General features: G+C 41.6%; 1 protein-coding gene across 1 annotated transcript in view; it reads left to right on the top strand.

Annotated features, from left to right (window-relative positions):
- Pir (pirin) overlaps positions 1–17,117 on the top strand; it is a 97,940-nt gene that overhangs the window by 56,168 nt on the left and 24,655 nt on the right. The window contains exon 7 of the mRNA XM_005358759.2: positions 10,793–10,837. Coding sequence (XP_005358816.1) covers positions 10,793–10,837 — 45 coding nt within the window. The remainder of the gene's footprint in view (positions 1–10,792; positions 10,838–17,117) is intronic.

The following is a 17,117-nucleotide window of genomic DNA, read 5'->3' as shown; positions in this document are numbered from 1 at the left end:
GGGTTCTTTTTTTTTTTTTTTTGCATGGTGACTTTTAGCATCTCTTGCAAGGCAATCTGATTTTTCTTGCTGTAAATTGATGTGCCGACAATATTGTTATCATTCATCACGAAGGACATAAGTTTGCATTTCTAGGAAAATATCAATCTTTTTCAAGAAACTTATACTTTCTGCTCTTCAGAACCTATTTTTCTACTGACTTTATTTTTTCCACCTTTCTACATAGCATCTCTGCTTCTGGGTACTTTAAAGCATGGTTTGGAGTGTTAATTATGAAAATTGTTATGATATGAAAATTTTTTCATTTAGTGAACCTTTTCCTTCTTTTATAGCTTTTCTTCATGGTGTAGATAAATCGATAGCAAAACTATCTTCAGACAATGGATAGTGTACCACTCTGGTAGACAGAATAATGTCCTTCTTCCCTCAGGATGTTCATGTACTAACTGTCAGGCCCTGAAACTGTGTTACATGGCAAAGGAGACTTCACAGATATGTATGGTGGAGCTCGCTTATAATTCCAAATTCGAGCAAGTGTAAGCAGGTTAAAGGTCATCCTTGGCTACATAGAAAATTTGAGGCCAGTCTAGTCTACATGAGACCCTGTCTCAAAATGACAGCAAAAAAGTGACATGTGTGTTAATGTAGACCTGTAATCATGGTAGTCAGAAGGTAGATGCAGTAGTGGGAGGATTAGGAGTTCAAGGGCATCTCACCTACATAGTGAACGCAAGGCCAGCCTGAGTTACTCGAGACTGTCTAAAAAAAAAAAGCAGGGGAACTTTGCAAGTATGAGTAAACCAAGGCTCTTGAGATGGAATGTTCTATGGTTTTAACCTGTGTAGTGAAGGCTTGGTCCTTAGCCTATATCACTCCTGGAGGGGAAGGGGCAATCCTAGAAAGTTGTGTCTGGGGGAGGTTAGATCTTTGGGGATGTACTCCTGAAAAGGAAGGATACTGAGATCCTGGATTCTCTTTTCTTTCTTTCTTCCTTCCTTCCTTCCTTCCTTCCTTCCTTCCTTCCTTCCTTCCTTCCTTTCTTTCTTTCTTTCTTTCTTTCTTTCTTTCTTTCTTGCTGCTATAAATCAAGAAGCTTCCTCTGCCAATCATGGTTGCCATGTTGCACGACCACACTACCTCATACAAGCCCAGGAGCCACATGGGCAACCAGTCACAGACCTCTACACCATGAGCCAAAGTCAGCTGTCCATTTTTTAAGCTGATCACCTTAGGTACTGCTCCGGGAATGGAGGCCAGCTCATGATGAGAGGAGAGTCTGCGAAGTCCAAGTGGGCGTGCTAGATTTCAGCAGCAGTGACTATGGAGATGAAAGAAGGCAAGTGATGTAGAAGCAGAATGAAGTCGGTACCTGCAGTGACAGTGGTAAACTAAGATAGCATTTGAAACGTCAGTAGAAATTGCTTTCTGTATTTGCCTTGAGGTGAAGGAAAAAGGAAAAGAACCACATCTTACCCATTCAATTTTAAAAGAGAATTTCAGTATTTTGTACTAAAAAAAATCACTTTTGGGTGTCTTTAGGTAATTATTTTTAATATAGTCAATACATATTATACTAACCTTAGTATAAGTTTTACTGTTGCGAATTTTTTGCTATTAAAACTTTTCTTTTAGTATTTCCTAATATGTTATTTTATTTCATAATGGAACACTCCATTGTTTTTCAAAAGGAACTAAGGTATGTGGCACAGAAACAGTTAGCTATGGCATTTCGCTTGTTTTGTAGTATTTGGTGATGATGATAGCGTACGCAATAAGTTGTTGATGTAATAGTATCAGATATTTTTTACCCCAAGTTCCTGTAACTCAGTTCATTTTTCATATTTTGGGCATTGTAATATTGAAAAAAGCTTAGTAGAAATACTAAACATTAATACCAGGCTAATAGTTTATCTTTAGGCGAATCTTATTGTACAAGCTACTCCTGTGACTGTATAACAAACCAACCTGGAACTTAGTGCTTTAAGGCAACTCATATTATCTCATACCATGGTTGTATCCTCTGACCCAGTCACTATTACAGTGTTATCTTGATGTCAGCCAGCATCTTTGTCATCCTTAGTTGCAAACTCACACTCCGGTGACTGCTGGCAGGATTCGCTGACTGGCCTGTTCTCTGTTCTTGCTACATCGGTCTCTTCCTAGGATGGTTCACACAGCTTCTGGCTTTATCACAGTGTCCATGTGAGGGAGCAAAAGAAAATGAGCAATCCCAGAAGCAATGCCCTGTCAATCTTGCAATCCCAGAAGCAATGCCCTGTCAATCTTGCTGTACTGGCCAGGAGAAGTAAACCACCAGGTGCTGGTCACACTCGAAGAGCTGGGTTTGTCTTATTATTATTACTACGACAACACCCGAAGGCAGGGACCATGGGATCATCATAGAGTTCGCTGCTGCGCTGATTTGCTTCCATTGTCACCATGCCACAACCTGCAGTCACCTGGGAAGAGTGTCTCAATGATAAACTAGATCGGGCTGGTCTGTGGGCATGTCTGTGAGGGACTGTATTGATTGGTAATAGAAGTGAAAAGACCCATCCGAAATGTGAGCAACACCATTTCCTGGCCTGGGCCGTGAACTTTGTAAGAACAAAGAAAACTAGCTCAAAGCAAGCAAGCAAGCAAACAGGCAGGCAGGCAGTGTAAGTGTTTTCATTTGTCTTTTGTCTGGGTGTGATGAGACTAGGCTTTTAAGCTCCTGCCTATGCAACTTCCCTGAAATGATGGACTATAACCTGGACTTATAAGTCAAATAAACCCCTTTTCCCCAAAATTGCTTTTGGTTAGGGTATTTTATCACAGCAACAGACACGAAATTAAAACAATCACAATACAACTTCTGCCTCTGTGAAAAGTGTAACCCAGTGGTGAAAAAAATGAGTAGTGATTCCCATTTCCTCTAATTTGTGACTTTTTTTCCATACTGAGGCTTCAACCCTGAACTTGATGGATGATAGACAAATGCTTTACCACTGAGCCACATCCCCAACTCACTGTGATGCTTTTAATGATTTGAAAAAGCCTAGAGAAAACACATGATGGGAGGTGTCTTGGAATTCTTAGCCTGACTTCTTACAGTGTCTCTGTTGTTAGGGAGGAGCCCCAAACTCGAATAATTCATGTAGAATTGTACATTGGGAGGAGTTGTTAAAGAGAGGGTGCCTGGGCGGTGGTGACATACGCCTTTAATCCCAGCAGAGACAGGCAGATGTCTGTGAGTTTGGGGCCAGCCTGGTCTACAGAGCTAGTTCCAGGACAGGCTCTAGAGCTACAGAGAAACCCTGTCTCAAAAAACCAAAAAAGAAAAAAAGAAAAAGAAAAGAAAAAAGAGAGAGAAATTGTGATTTTTTTTTTGTTCACTATATCAAATACTCAACTTGTCCCCTGGCATGTCTGTAAGGGATTGTTTTGCTAGTTAATTGAAGTTGATTAAATATTCTTATGTTCTATTACCAAGTAGAGAGCTTGGCAAAGTGCTTAGTTAGTAGTGCATTGGAATACTTGATCTCAGAGTTCCTTATAGTTATGATATACATTTAAAAGTTATGGCTATTAATCAATTAGTCCTCCAAGCATTGATAAACACGAACCTGAGGCAGTTGTAAACTTATCCTGCAAGAAATTTTATATTGTTTTACTTTGGGCGAGCTGTATGTCCTTTTCATATTGATATGTAGCAACTCTGTATATTCTGAGTTCTAGTCAGCATCATGCACATTATAAATATCTTCTCCTTTCTACCTCTCATTTTTCTGTTCTATTCCTATACTGGAATCAATGAAATTTTTCTTGGGTTTACAGATTGCTCCTTAGTGGTCAGTGTGCTCTGTGGCTTCTTTAATCATCACTGCCAAATCAAAGGTCATGAAAATGTCCTGTAGTCTACCAGGTGTTTTCTTCCTTGTCTTTTGGGTTGGCGTATAATTTACTTTTCTGGAATTAGTTTTCTTTTTAAATATTTTTCTTTGCAATGGTGGGGTTGGAACTCAGAGACATGTACCTGTTCTACTACTGAGCCACATCCTCGGCCTCTCATTTTAAAATTATTTTCAATTGGCAAGTAAATTAGTATTCCTTCTTTCTGTGCAACATGGTGTTTTAAAGTATGGATACATTGTAGAATGACGAAATGTAGATACCTAACACATTACTTACAGTTACTTTAATGATTTAAATAGATCAGTTTTTTAGGCAGAATCTTACAACGTATCCCTGACTGACCTGGGACTCACTATGTAGACCAAGTTGGCCTCGAACTCACAGAGATCCACCTGCCTCGGCCTCCCAAGTGCTGGGATTAAAGATTGCACTACCATACCTAGCCTAGAATTTTTTGTTTTATCTCACATATATGAGTATTTTGACTGTATGTATGCATGTATGTGTACCTAGTAACTATGGACATCAGAAAAAAGCATTGGATCCCCTAGAACTGGAGCCACTCTGTGGGTGCTGGAAACTCAACCTGGGTTTTTCATAAAAGCAAAGGTCCTCTTAGCCACCCAGCCATTTCATGGCTCTAAACAGACCATTTTTTTTTTCTGAAGCTGAGGACCGAACCCAGGGCCTTGCGCTTGCTAGGCAAGCGCTCTACCACTGAGCTAAATCTCCAACCCCTAAACAGACCATTTTTTTTGAGAATTTGCAGTTAGTGATTTTAGTACCATATTATAAAAATAAGTATCTTGAACTTGTACTATTGAACTGAAACTTTATGTCCGTTGAGGCAAGTGCTCTACCACTGAGCTAAATCCCCAACCCCTAAACAGACCATTTTTTTTGAGAATTTGCAGTTAGTGATTTTAGTACCATATTATAAAAATAAGTATCTTGAACTTGTACTATTGAACTGAAACTTTATGTCCGTTGATGACATTTATTTCTAATGCATGGATATAGAACTACATTTAAAAAATGTGGTGGTGCATGCCTTTAATGGCAGCGATCAAGAGGCAGAGGCAGGAAGAATCTTTGAGGAGTGTGGAGTTAGCCTAGGCTAGACAGGGAATTTGAAGCCAGCCTGAGCTACCTAGTGAGACTCTGTCGAAAGCAGAAAGAAAGGGAGAAGGAGTTAGGGAAAAAGGAAGGGAATGAGAAAGGAATGGAGGTAAGAAGCTAGGAGCCTCACTCAAGGGCAAGGAGTGTCATGACCATCTTCGGTTGCCGCAGCTCAATGAATCCTTCTGTTATAATGCTAGTGCTCATAACTTCCTGTTTGTCAGAACTATTCTAGAACTCTCCCTGTGCTAACACCTACAATCCCCCTAATCCCATAGGCCAGTGTGATCATCCCCGTTTTTCAGATGAGGAGGCAGAGGTACAGAGAGATTCTATAACCTTATAAGATCCATTAGGCAGTGATTGTGTACGATTTCATAACCAGCCCAACATTACTGTGATTTTTAACCTGCTACCTTGTTCCATACTCAACCAATGAGTGGCCCTTTAGTGACTTCGCTTCCTCTTGCTCTTTATTTTTAGTTATGAGATAGCCATTAGTTATACATCACTATATTTATGTCTTGTGGTGAGCTGTCAGCTGCAGTGAGATCAGAAAATCCATCGTTTTATTTATTTATTTGTTTGTGTGTTTTGGTTTTTCAGACAGGGTTTTTCCATGTATCCATGACTGCCCTGGAACTCACTGTGTAAACCGGGCTGGATTTGAACTCCTCCTGCCTCTGCCTCCTGAGTGCTGGGATTAAAGGCATGTGCCGCCACCACCTGGCCAGAAAATTCATCTTAATGTCAGCTATTCTAAACTACAATATTCAGGGGACTACTCAGTCTGGCGTGCCATGTGATTCTTGTTGCTACTGTAGGTTTGTTTTGTTTTGGACAGTTTTATACCTGTATATAACGTTTAGGGGAATATACAGAATTCTTGGTTATGTTTTGGGTAACAGTGACCCTGCCACACTTGGCTTCGTGTATTTTGTAATCTAAAAGTAGAGCACTTGGATTGCTGTTTTAGGGCGCATGGGTTCATCTTAGGCCCAGGTCACAGCCCCATTAGAAGTGCTGACCTACATAGATGTTGAGGAAAGTATAAAGGAAAGGGATGGAAAGAAAAATGAGCTAAAATTTGTTTAAAATACCTCCTAATGGCTAGATGTTCAGTGTGTGTGTGTGTGTGTGTGTGTGTGTGTGTGTGTGTGTGTGTGAGAGAGAGAGAGAGAGAGAGAGAGAGAGAGAGAGAGAGAGAGAGAGAGAAGGCCTACATTAAGGAAGCACAATGAAGCAGGTGGGGTGGTATGCTGGCTTTAGGAGAATATATAGTAATTCTCTGTAGTATCTTTAGAATTTTTCATGAGTCTCAAATTATTTCAAAGCATAAATTGAAAAAGAGTTTATTCTGAAGAAGAGGGGCAGATGTCAGGTCCACAGTGAGGGCGTAGCCTGAGGAAGTTGCATGTGGCGGCTTCCAATACAGGCACTTGGGATCATAGCTGCTTTGGGGTCTGGCAAATGGTATAAGCCTAAGTTGGGGGATGGGTATGTTCTCTTCTTAGCCCCATTGCCTTCTCTCCTTTCTTCTATTTAACTGACTTCTGGTGTGTCTGCAGGCCATGTTTTCCTACTTCTTCCGCCACATACATGCATAAGAGCAGCTGTAAATTCACTGGAATTATGAACTCTTAATGAAGACAGAAGAAAAATGGTCTGGCTTAAGCCAAGGAATGTAGGCTGAGGAAATCTCTCGCTAGGGATATTTTTAAGAATCAGGAACCTCCCTGCCACAGAAAATGATTTACACATTTAAAAGCCACGTTGTACATTTGTTTTGTGTTTGGCTGAAGGACTTGTATGTGTGGCTGACTTAACTGTCCTAAGGGACTAGACGAAAAACATGAGCTTCATCTCAACAGATTTGATTTGTTATTTCCCGAGGGAAGGGAAGATCTTCGCAGCTGCAAAGAGACAGTAGGGTGGCCACCATGCTTGTGGACACAAGGAAAATGTAGGCAATGTGACCTCTGAGGGAATGACAAACACTGGAGGGTGACATCGATTCCTAGTGCAGAACATAAAAGTGACAGGAGTGTTGAAGGAAGGAAGAAGGACCTGAAAACCGCACAGGGGCGAGCCCTTAGCTAACGCAATCCTGCTTTTAGCAAGGAGGAATTTGAACAAAATGTTTTTTCTTAAATGTACAGATTGCATTCATTTATACTATTTGACACTTATTTTCTTTTTGGCAGCCCCGAGAAACAGTGCTCCCTAGAAATGAAGCAAAGCTAAATAGCATGTTGTAGGTGGATATCTTTCTACAGGGAAGATAGGGGAGGGATTTCTCCACTGCTGCTGTTCCACTAGCTCTAATGCTCTGTGCTTTCCACCCAGCTACGTGAACTGTGTTCTATATACTGAGCTGTGTTACACTGTGTGTCCTAATAGATTACTTTAACAAGGAGCGAAGGCAGGCAAATGCATGGAGAACAGTCACTTGGTGGCTCCTCACAGCACACACTTTGTCCTTCTGGGTTTTGTCAAGGAAGGATTTTTGAAGGAAAGGAAATAGACCCATGTGATAAGTGTGGACTAGCTGACTGTCTGGAGAGTGACGCAGGAAGCGAAGGAGAAATGAGACGGGGATCATTTAAAAGATTCAAAATAGAGACCTCCGCTGAGCAGCCGAGAGTGATGAAGATTTGGCAGTTCTAGAAATAATCACCTGTTAACTGCCTTTAGACGTGTGAAGGGAGGGTTGATTATATGAACAAAATCACATTCAAGACAGTGGAACGTTCTGCAGTCTTTCTGACAGAGGAGTTACTGCTCAATGTTTTGACATGGAAAGACATTTAAAAGACAACATTGAGTTTCTTCTACTTCTGAAGCTAATAATATGCAGTATGTAAAAGGAAAAAGTCCCCAAAGTGCAAATACCAAATTGCTCACCGTTTATGATGGGGTATTTCTGAGAATTACAGAAAAATTTGCAGTTTAGCTGGCCCATGCTTTGGTATTCTTAAAATGACATGTTAATTTATTTTTCTTTCCAAGATAAAAGAAATAAAGCCATCTGCACTTAGAACAAGAAATGTTAACCATTTTCAGACTAAACATTTTTTTATGCTAAGAGGAAAGGGGTTTGGTTGTAGAGTAGGATTCTAAATTAGACTAAATAGGAATAGGAAAGCTGATCATCCATTAGAGAGAAGCGGGAGTCCTTGGAGAGCCCCGCTGTGCACACGAGAATGGGGCTATAGATTCTCAGCATGTGTTTTCAACATCTACAAGGGACCTTCCGCCTTCACGCTGTCCCACTTGGATACCAGTGGCAGGACCTTCTTGATGTTTGTACCCACAATGTGTACCAATGATAGAAGTGCAATAAGCTGTGGGAGGCTGAATGGGGGAGGAAACAAGACAGTAATGACTTAGATTCTTTCTCGTAAAATCTCAGGAAAAGCCAGAAGTAGTGGCGTGCGTTTGAGATGCTAGCGCTGGGGAGGCAGAGGTCCACAGAGCCCTGGGACTTGCTGGCTAGCCACCCACGTCTCATCTGTGAGGCTCAGGTCCCAGTGAGAGACCCGGTCTCAACAAAGTGGATGGCTCCTGAGGAAGGACACCTAAGGTTGACCTCTGACCTCTATGTGTACATGCACACATGTGCAGCTTCTCAGGTGTACGCATCTGCACACGCACAAGCACACATATACACACAAAAATTGAAAAAAAAACCCATAAAACTGTGGACTAGGAGAAGGAAAATGTTTCTCCTGGCCTGACTAAGTATGTTTATTTAGCCATCATTCAAGTTTTCTTAATGACTCAATTCATACTGAAGTTTGCCAGTTCTTTTTCCTCTTGTGCCACTATTGTATCTGCAGCCCATTCTCCATCCTAACCACACCTTTTGAGTCTATCTGCCCTCCCCGGTCTTTCTTTCACTTTACTTTGCCACCAAATTGCCAACTCCCAAAGAAACTCCAGTCTAATGGCCACCATCTGTCGATGAATGCCATTTCTTGATCTTTCCATGGAATGAATATGGAGTGATATTTTCATCTACTCTGAGTTTGCCATTCCTGGGTTTGTTTCTCTCAGCGGGAACACAGCATCTCTTCTGAGTCATGGGTACAGTGCATAAGTAGCTATGGAAACCAGTTGCTTCTCTGAGCATGCGAAGGATGGGCTGTTAGTGATTCCGAACTGTTAGCTCCACAGATCCCAGGATCTGTTTCTTTGAAAACTTGTGTGGACAATTACAGGGAGCTTACAGGCCGTCTGAAACCTGTTCATCACTAAAGATTTTAGGTCCCCCTTGGTAGGGAGCAAGTGAAGTCTTGAGGGCCTGCTTGTTGTTGACAGGAGCACAGCCATGTCAAGGACTCCAGTGCCTCAGCATGGGAGTAGCAAAGCCTTCCTTGGATGAGGCTCAGAGGGATGGCAAAGCTTTTCTCTGGTTACAAGGGCAAATGTACAGAGTTTGTGCTAAAAATGTCCAGCATAGCTTCCATCTCCTGCTGACTTGTTTCCAACCTGAAGGCTGCTCCTCCTGAGAAGAGCTAATCTTGCCTCCTTGTATGTCATAAACCCTGGCTCCTTGTTCATCTGTATGCAATAACATTGCTTCTCCGTTCAACTGTATATAACATGTTACGATTATATATATATATATATATATATACACACACACACACACACACACACACACGTACACACACACACAACTGTATATATAGTTTGCAGCTTCTCTGAGAGTCAAGCCCACCCAATCCCAGATTACCCCCTTCCCGTGTGTGTGTGTGTGTGTGTGTGTGTGTGTGTGTGTGTGTGTGTATCTTCTCTTCATTTTGTCAATGCCCCAGTTAGGTCAATCTCTAGAGCCCTTCAGGATGTGGCACCTGTTATTGATAGATAGAAAAAGAATGTGTTCACTGCAAACCAGCACTCAACCAAATATAAAAACACTCCTTCATTATTCATACTTCAGCCTACTTGGGAGTATTGCAAATTGAACATGAATAAAGACTGGAGTGCTGTAACTTACAGCATGGTGATAGAGTTGTAAGAAACAATTTGTGGGCTGGCGGATGGCTCAAAAGTGCAAAGTGCTTACTGCTCTATCGGAGGACAGTAGTTCGAATTCCAGCATCCAGCTCACAAATGTGAGTAGCTCCAGCTCCAGGGGATCTGTTGTTCCCCCTCTGACTTCTGTGGGTACCTAGCTCGTAGACACAAATGAAAGTAAAATAATTTGATAATATTACCTTTGACAAATAGATATATTGCTAAAGTGAACTGGAGAGTGCCTACTTTGGGTGGCCCTTAAATAGCAAGTACTCTTAAGTCTGTCATGTATAGAAGTATGTTTGTGTATGCTGGTGTGCATGTGTGTGTGTGTGTGAGGGAGGAGAAAATATGCAAATACGTAATAGGTATAAAAAATAGCTCACAGGGGGCTGGAGAGATGGCTCAGCGGTTAAGGGCATTGCCTGCTCTTCCAAAGGTCCTGAGTTCAATTTCCGGCAACCACATGGTGGCTGACAACCATCTGTAATGAGGACTGGTGCCCTCTTCTGACCTGAAGGCATACATGTAGACATAATATTGTATATATAATAAATAAATTTAAAAAAATAGCTCACAGAACTAAAGTCTTAAAACATGTATCTAAAAGAAAAAATATTTCACCCTCAACTTTTCTTTTTTTGCTATTATATATGGTTATATCATACATGTAATATCAAGATGCATATGTAATAAATATGTATAAATTGATAGTATGGGAACTAATATTGTAATGTCTCTGGTCCTTTTCCAGGGTGGACAAGCTTCATTTATACCATCTCTGGAGATGTATATGTTGGTGAGTAAAGGGTATTGCAGTTTAATTCAAACGACTGGGTAAACTACTGAGACTGTTGTGTGTAATTGAATACTGTGCCTCCTTCCTTCCCCTACAAATCTGGAGCAGCATATCTGGAAGCCTTGCAGCTTCCAGAATGTTCAGTGACCGAGCCCAACATGAACAAGGGGCCCAGGCAGAAGGCACAGGCATGGCTATGCTTGTTAAAAGTTTCCATGCCCATAAGGAGTTTGCGCTCCAGTGGGCTTCAGTGAGAGGAGCAGTCTGCCTACCCCTCTGCAGGTAGAAGAATACAAGTTAGATATTTGGGGTATCTCGCCATTTCTTTTCCTTCTAAGGGTTGTATGTTGTTGCTGGTTGAGAAATGCATCTTTGCGAACAAACCAACTCTCATTTTGTATGAAAATAGTGAGATATCTAAAAGAAGTTCTTCATGCCAAGGTTTCACATCTGTACGCCCGAGACAAGGATAGAGCCATGTTGATGTGAAAGAAAGTGGCCCCCATAAGCTGTCATTTGAATTCTTGGTTCCCAGTTGGTAACGCTCTTTAGGGATGTTTAGGAGATGTGGCCTTGTTGAGGATGCGAGTCACTGGAAATAGTCTTTGAGAGTTTAAAGATTCTTGCCATCGCTAGATCTTACTTTCTGCTTCCTGCTCACTGTTCACGTTACGAGCTCTCAGCTCCCAGCTCCAGCCACCTTAGGTTGCCGGATTCCAGATTTTTCTACCAGGACAGAGTCTTATCCTAAAGGAACCATAAGCCAAATAGAGGCTTCCTTCTGTAAGTTTCCTTTGTCATTTTTTTTTAATCCCAACAATAGAAAAGTAACTAATACACAAGTGTTTCTCAACCACAGCCTCCATGGTTTGCAGTACACTCTGTTCAGTTACAATGTAGAGTTCAAGCCGGCTTCTGTCTTCAAGCCTGGCCAACATTGTAACAGAAGAGGCAGAATTCAGATGGTAGGAGAAGGTCACACAGAGCAGGTCGCCTCTGCTTGTGTCCACCCCAACCATTGCCATCTTCCTGGAAACAGGAACCAGCTTTTTGTGGGCATGACAGCAAGTGGCTGGGTGACAGCTGTACTGTGAATGTCCCACCTAAAACCCTCCCGGCCTGCTTTGTCAGTAGTTGACTGACCAACTTTCAACTGCCCTAGCTCTGCCATGTCTTCTGAAACTGGACCCCGGTCAGGAAAGACAAAAGCTCTGGAGAATTAACATTCTGGAATTAGCTGACCCCTCAGGTAGGCTGTCTCAGAGCCCATGCCTGAGTTTCCCACTGCACTTTCAAGTCTTTCACAGAGGGAATATATACTCAGATGCCTGTCCTGCCTTGCTGTGCTGGTTTAAATGAGAATGGACCCCATCGGCTCCTAGGTTTAAATACTTGGTCCCCAGTTGGTAGATCTGTTCAGGAAGGATTAGGACTCATGGTTTTTGTTGGAGGAGGTGTATCACTGGGTGTGTGGGCAGTTAGCTTTGAGGTTTCAAAAGACTGCCATTCCCAGGCCACCCTCTCTACATTTTGTTTGTGGATCATGATGTGAACTTTCAGCTGTCCTTACCACCATGCCTTTGTTCCTCGATCATGGACTTTAACCCCCTGAAACCATGCGCCCAACCAAACAACTTCTTTTATAAGTTGCCTTGTTCATGTTTGTGTCCTGTCAATAGAAAGGCAACTACTACACTTCCTTTCTTGAATAACTCTGCTCACATCTGGACTGCTGTTCCCTGACACACCATCTCCTGAATCAGCTCCGTACACAAGAATATTCCTTTGAGCTGTGCTTCAGGAAGAAGCTAGAGTAAGAGACCCAGTCATTGGCTTACCCTTCTCCTCTCCATCCACACTGATGAGTGACAGGGATGTGGGTATGGCCGAGATTCCCTATTTCTGAGACCTGCTCTCTATCACACTCCTGTGGGGGATGCAGCAGCCTCCCTGGGCAACACATTCTCAATTTGTAGTGAACATCCTCGTTGGGCAATATATTCTCAGTTAACAAACAGATGGCTTGCTAATGCCATCTGCGTGGGGTGTGGTGCCATACCCAGGGTGATCTATTTAAACCGTTCTTTATATCCTCCCAAAAACACATTGTTCAATCACTTGACGCTTCTAGAAATAACAGTAATTAGAATTTACTCTTAATGTGGCATAATTGGGCTTGGTGCCTCCTTCACTGAATAGCATTTTAATTACAAGCTCCAAATGAAATTTACTTCTTTTATCATTCAAGAGAGTAAAAAATCACGTTGTAAAAAACAAAGCAAACAAATAAACAAAAGCTCTTCAGTAGTAGTGCAGTGAGCTCCTGTGTGCACATTGTTAACCATCTGGGAAGAATGAGGCCACCATTATTTTCTTTGATAGTTTGAGAATCATATAATACTTTATAAAAAGAGAAAAAAATATGTTTTGGAGGTCTCACCTTGATATAATTTTAAGATAAAAAATAATTTTCAAAAATGGAATATTGGTGTAGGAAGGTCATCTGCCTATGTGTTACTTTCATTGGTTAATAAAGAAACTGCCTTGGCCCTTTGATAGGACAGAAAATTAGATAGGTGGAGTAGACAGAACAGAATGCTGGGAAGAAGGGAAGTGAGACACAGACGCTATAGCTCTCCTCTCCGAGATGGATGCAGGTTAAATTTTTTTTTTTTTGGTAAGCCACCACCTCGTGGTGCTACACAGATAACGAAATATGGGTTAAAGCAAGATGTGAGAATTAGCCAATAAGAGGCTAGAACTAATGGGCCAAGTGGTGTTTAAAAGAATACAATTTGTGTGTTGTTATTTCAGGTATAAAGCTAGCCTTGTGGAAGCTGGGCAGGAATGCAGCCCGCCGCTCCTCACTACAGAATATAGTAAAAAAGGGCATGAATTTTAAGTGTTAAGGAGTCTTGAAATGTTTATGTAGAATAAGAAAGTAATGGAGACCAAACTTTATGGAAAGGGCCAAAGAGGAAATATTTTTATCTCTGGGACTACTATACCCTGCCCATTTAGTATGAAAACAGCCATAAATAAATAGGGTACATATTGTAATCCAAGTTTTTGTGAACTTTATGTTTTTTTATGTATCCTGAACTACTATTTTGAATTCTTTGCAATTGTTTTTTCCCCCTTAAAGTGAAGACCTTTCTTAGGGTCTTGACTCTGCCAAAGCTCGCAAATGATTTTGCCTTAAATGTCATTAAAAGGGGGGGGGGTGAATGGTAGATAGATTGGCAAGTGATCTGCTAAGCCTCTTTTAACCAGTAATTGCAACCCCTTTTAACCAGACAGACCTTTAGCCTCAGGACTCAATAAATGAAGAGTTCAGAAATTCCAGGCTAAGAGGGACCTATACTTCTACTTGTTTTTCTTGACATGAGGTCGAATTGTCCTGAGTCATTTCTTCTCACTGGCTTATTCCTTGCTCCCCCCCCCCCGACACACACACACACCCATGACCATGGGCCACATGTACAAAACATCTGGCAGAAGATAGAATTATGGTTTCGAGCCTCTGAGTGAAGCTGCCTATGTCCAAAGTAAACTGGACCATGGACCGAATCCAGCTCCCCAAACTGGCCTCCTAGGACTCTGCTTCAACCAATGAGCAACAGGCCAAATGACATCATTTGAATCTGCTCTCCTTGCTTTGCTCATATCTACCCCTCCATGAGGTTGCTAATGAGAAAAAACAAAAGAGCAACAGCCCATCACCAGAGAAAAAGAAATGGCCAAACAGAAATAGCTCTTAAAAATGTTCTCACTTGCAAAGCTTAAAACGAGAATCCAGAAAAATGCTTCTCCACATTAGCACCTCATTTTTCTCTTGCTCATAAACACGAATGGCACCCCTCAACCCCAGATGGCAGGAACTGGTAGTGAGTCATTCTCTGTTACACAGCATGAAACATCACTGTTCAGTTAATGCAACATCAACATGTGTAGGTAGTGTGTTGGGTTAGAAGGCCACAATTTGGATGGCAAAAGTAATCTTGGAAGACTGCATACAGTAAAAACATGAGTGCTATTAATTTGGGAGCAAAGTGAGGGGTGAGAATAGAAGGGTTAGTGTAGTGACGTATGAGGGAAATATATTCAAAGTACATTATATATTTGATTGGAATGGTTTTGTGTGACCTAGTACGATACCATTTTTAAAACGTGTGTATCTTGCATTGTTTGTGTGGTGTGGTACATGTGGTGTATGCATTTGTTAGTGTGGATATGAGCACATGTGTGTAGGTTTACAAAGAGATCAACATCAAGTTGCTTCCTCAGTTACTCCCCACCCCCGCCGCAACAGAGAACTTGAACTCTCATTGAACTTGGACCTCCAAGTTTCAGCTACCCTGGCCAGTCAGTGAGCTCCTGAGTTCCTCAGCCTCTGACTTTCTCTCCTTCATCACCATCCTCAGTGATTAGTGAGGATGCCTTGGGCTGGGCATCCCGAGGCATAGGCCAAGTATTCCCATTTCGAATCCTCAGAACCCACGGAAAGCTGCACATAGTAGACAGCGTTAGGAGGAGGAGCAGAAAGGATCAATGGGGCTTAGTTGGTCATCAGCCTACCTCCAGATCCAGTGAGAGACCCTGTCTCAAAAGCTGAAGTGGGGAGCAATTGAGGAAGATACCCAATGTCAATCTAGCCAGACTAACACACACACACACACACACACACACACACACACACACACACACACAATGCATAAACCTATATACACACAGAAACACATGCTAAAGAAATAATTAAAATGAAGGACAATGCTTTAATCTAGCTATCAGACACTTCAACTATAGTTATCAAAGCTTGCAAATGACTGTACATGTGTACTTTAAAATAAGGTGCTGGCAGCACTTTGATTCTCCATGAATAGTCTGTTGTGTTAGCTAAGAACTTCCAGTATACATATACATGTGATGATGTCACAGTCAGTGATGGAAGTTACCAGAATGTGTAGGACAGAGTGTGAGACACTAGTTCTTATAAAGAAAATGAAAAGAGGAAACTTAGGAGTTGGACCCTAACATTTAAAAAAATTAAATTTTTTTTGCCCTTTTATGATTGTTTAGGCAAAAATCTACCCTACAATTACATTTTTGGGGGTTCAATTTTCCTTAACTGCATTATTCAATTTAACATTCTTGGCAAAGATTACCAATGGAAAGTATTTTATTATCTGATCTGGCTCATTTTATAACTACAAGTAGTCAGAAACAATAGGATATACTTTGGAGGGACTTATTTTAGGTTCAGAAGATAACCAGATGGGTGCAATATCACCGAAATGATCTGGAAAGGAAGATGCAGTCTGTCTGATTTCTACGGTACTGTTTTGAAGGCTTCGAGTAGGAGGCTAGAAACTCACGGTAGACTGAAAGTTCTCAGCCTGCAAATGACTCTGGTATCATTACCCAAGCATTCCTTGGGGTAGAACATTTCAAATGGGCCCTTCTGGATAGACACCGTGATTTCACTTATGCATCAGTAAGGAGCATGGGGAACAGGCATCTAACAGCATGTCAAGATTAGAGGCCTTTGGACATGCTTAACTCTATTTCTAAATTAAAGTTTCCTCATAGACCAATCAACGCTGCCGTCAAGCACACCACCCTGATACGGGGTGCAGAGAAATACCAATTCAGCAGTCCTTTTGAGTCTGTCTCTTGTCAGCTCACTCTATTAAAAGAGTATCACAAACATATTGCATGGCAAAATCAGGGTCCAGGAGTGGACCACGTGGGTTCTGGGTGTGACATACGAATTAGTTGAAGATAGAAACATGGTGCATTGTGTGCAGAGGATGTCAGTAAAGCACACCTAATAAAATGCCGTTCCCTGTCACAGTCTGAAATATTAGCCAGCTCTAAATGACATTCCTCTTAGACTCCCAGACTTCTCTTGCCAAATCTCTGTGTAAGTGGAAAGTCGATGGAGTTCTATTATTCACTCCGGGACATTTGCTGACATACGTCTTTGATAAATGAATGCTATGTTGGGGTGGCTCTTGCTAACGTGCAGGGGCTGATTGTGCCTAAGCTCATGTTGAATCTTGGACTTTGGCAAAGGTAGAAGTATTTTCACCAGGGAAGCTGTTATACACCGAAATTGGATTGGTTCTCCATCCCCATTGTCCTCTAAGGCCAGTGATTTAAACACATTTTAATTTTTTTTTCTGCTGTGGACTTTTTTACATTTGCTAAGCAGCCCTCAGACAACTTTTTTTTTTTTTTTTTTTGGTTTTTCGAGACAGGGTTTCTCTGTGGTTTTTGG

Source organism: Microtus ochrogaster, chromosome X, assembly GCF_000317375.1.
Source record: "Microtus ochrogaster isolate Prairie Vole_2 chromosome X, MicOch1.0, whole genome shotgun sequence".
Lineage (NCBI taxonomy): Eukaryota > Metazoa > Chordata > Mammalia > Rodentia > Cricetidae > Microtus > Microtus ochrogaster.
The sequence above is the reverse complement of the archived record's forward strand: the minus strand, read 5'-3'. Positions and strand labels throughout refer to the sequence as shown.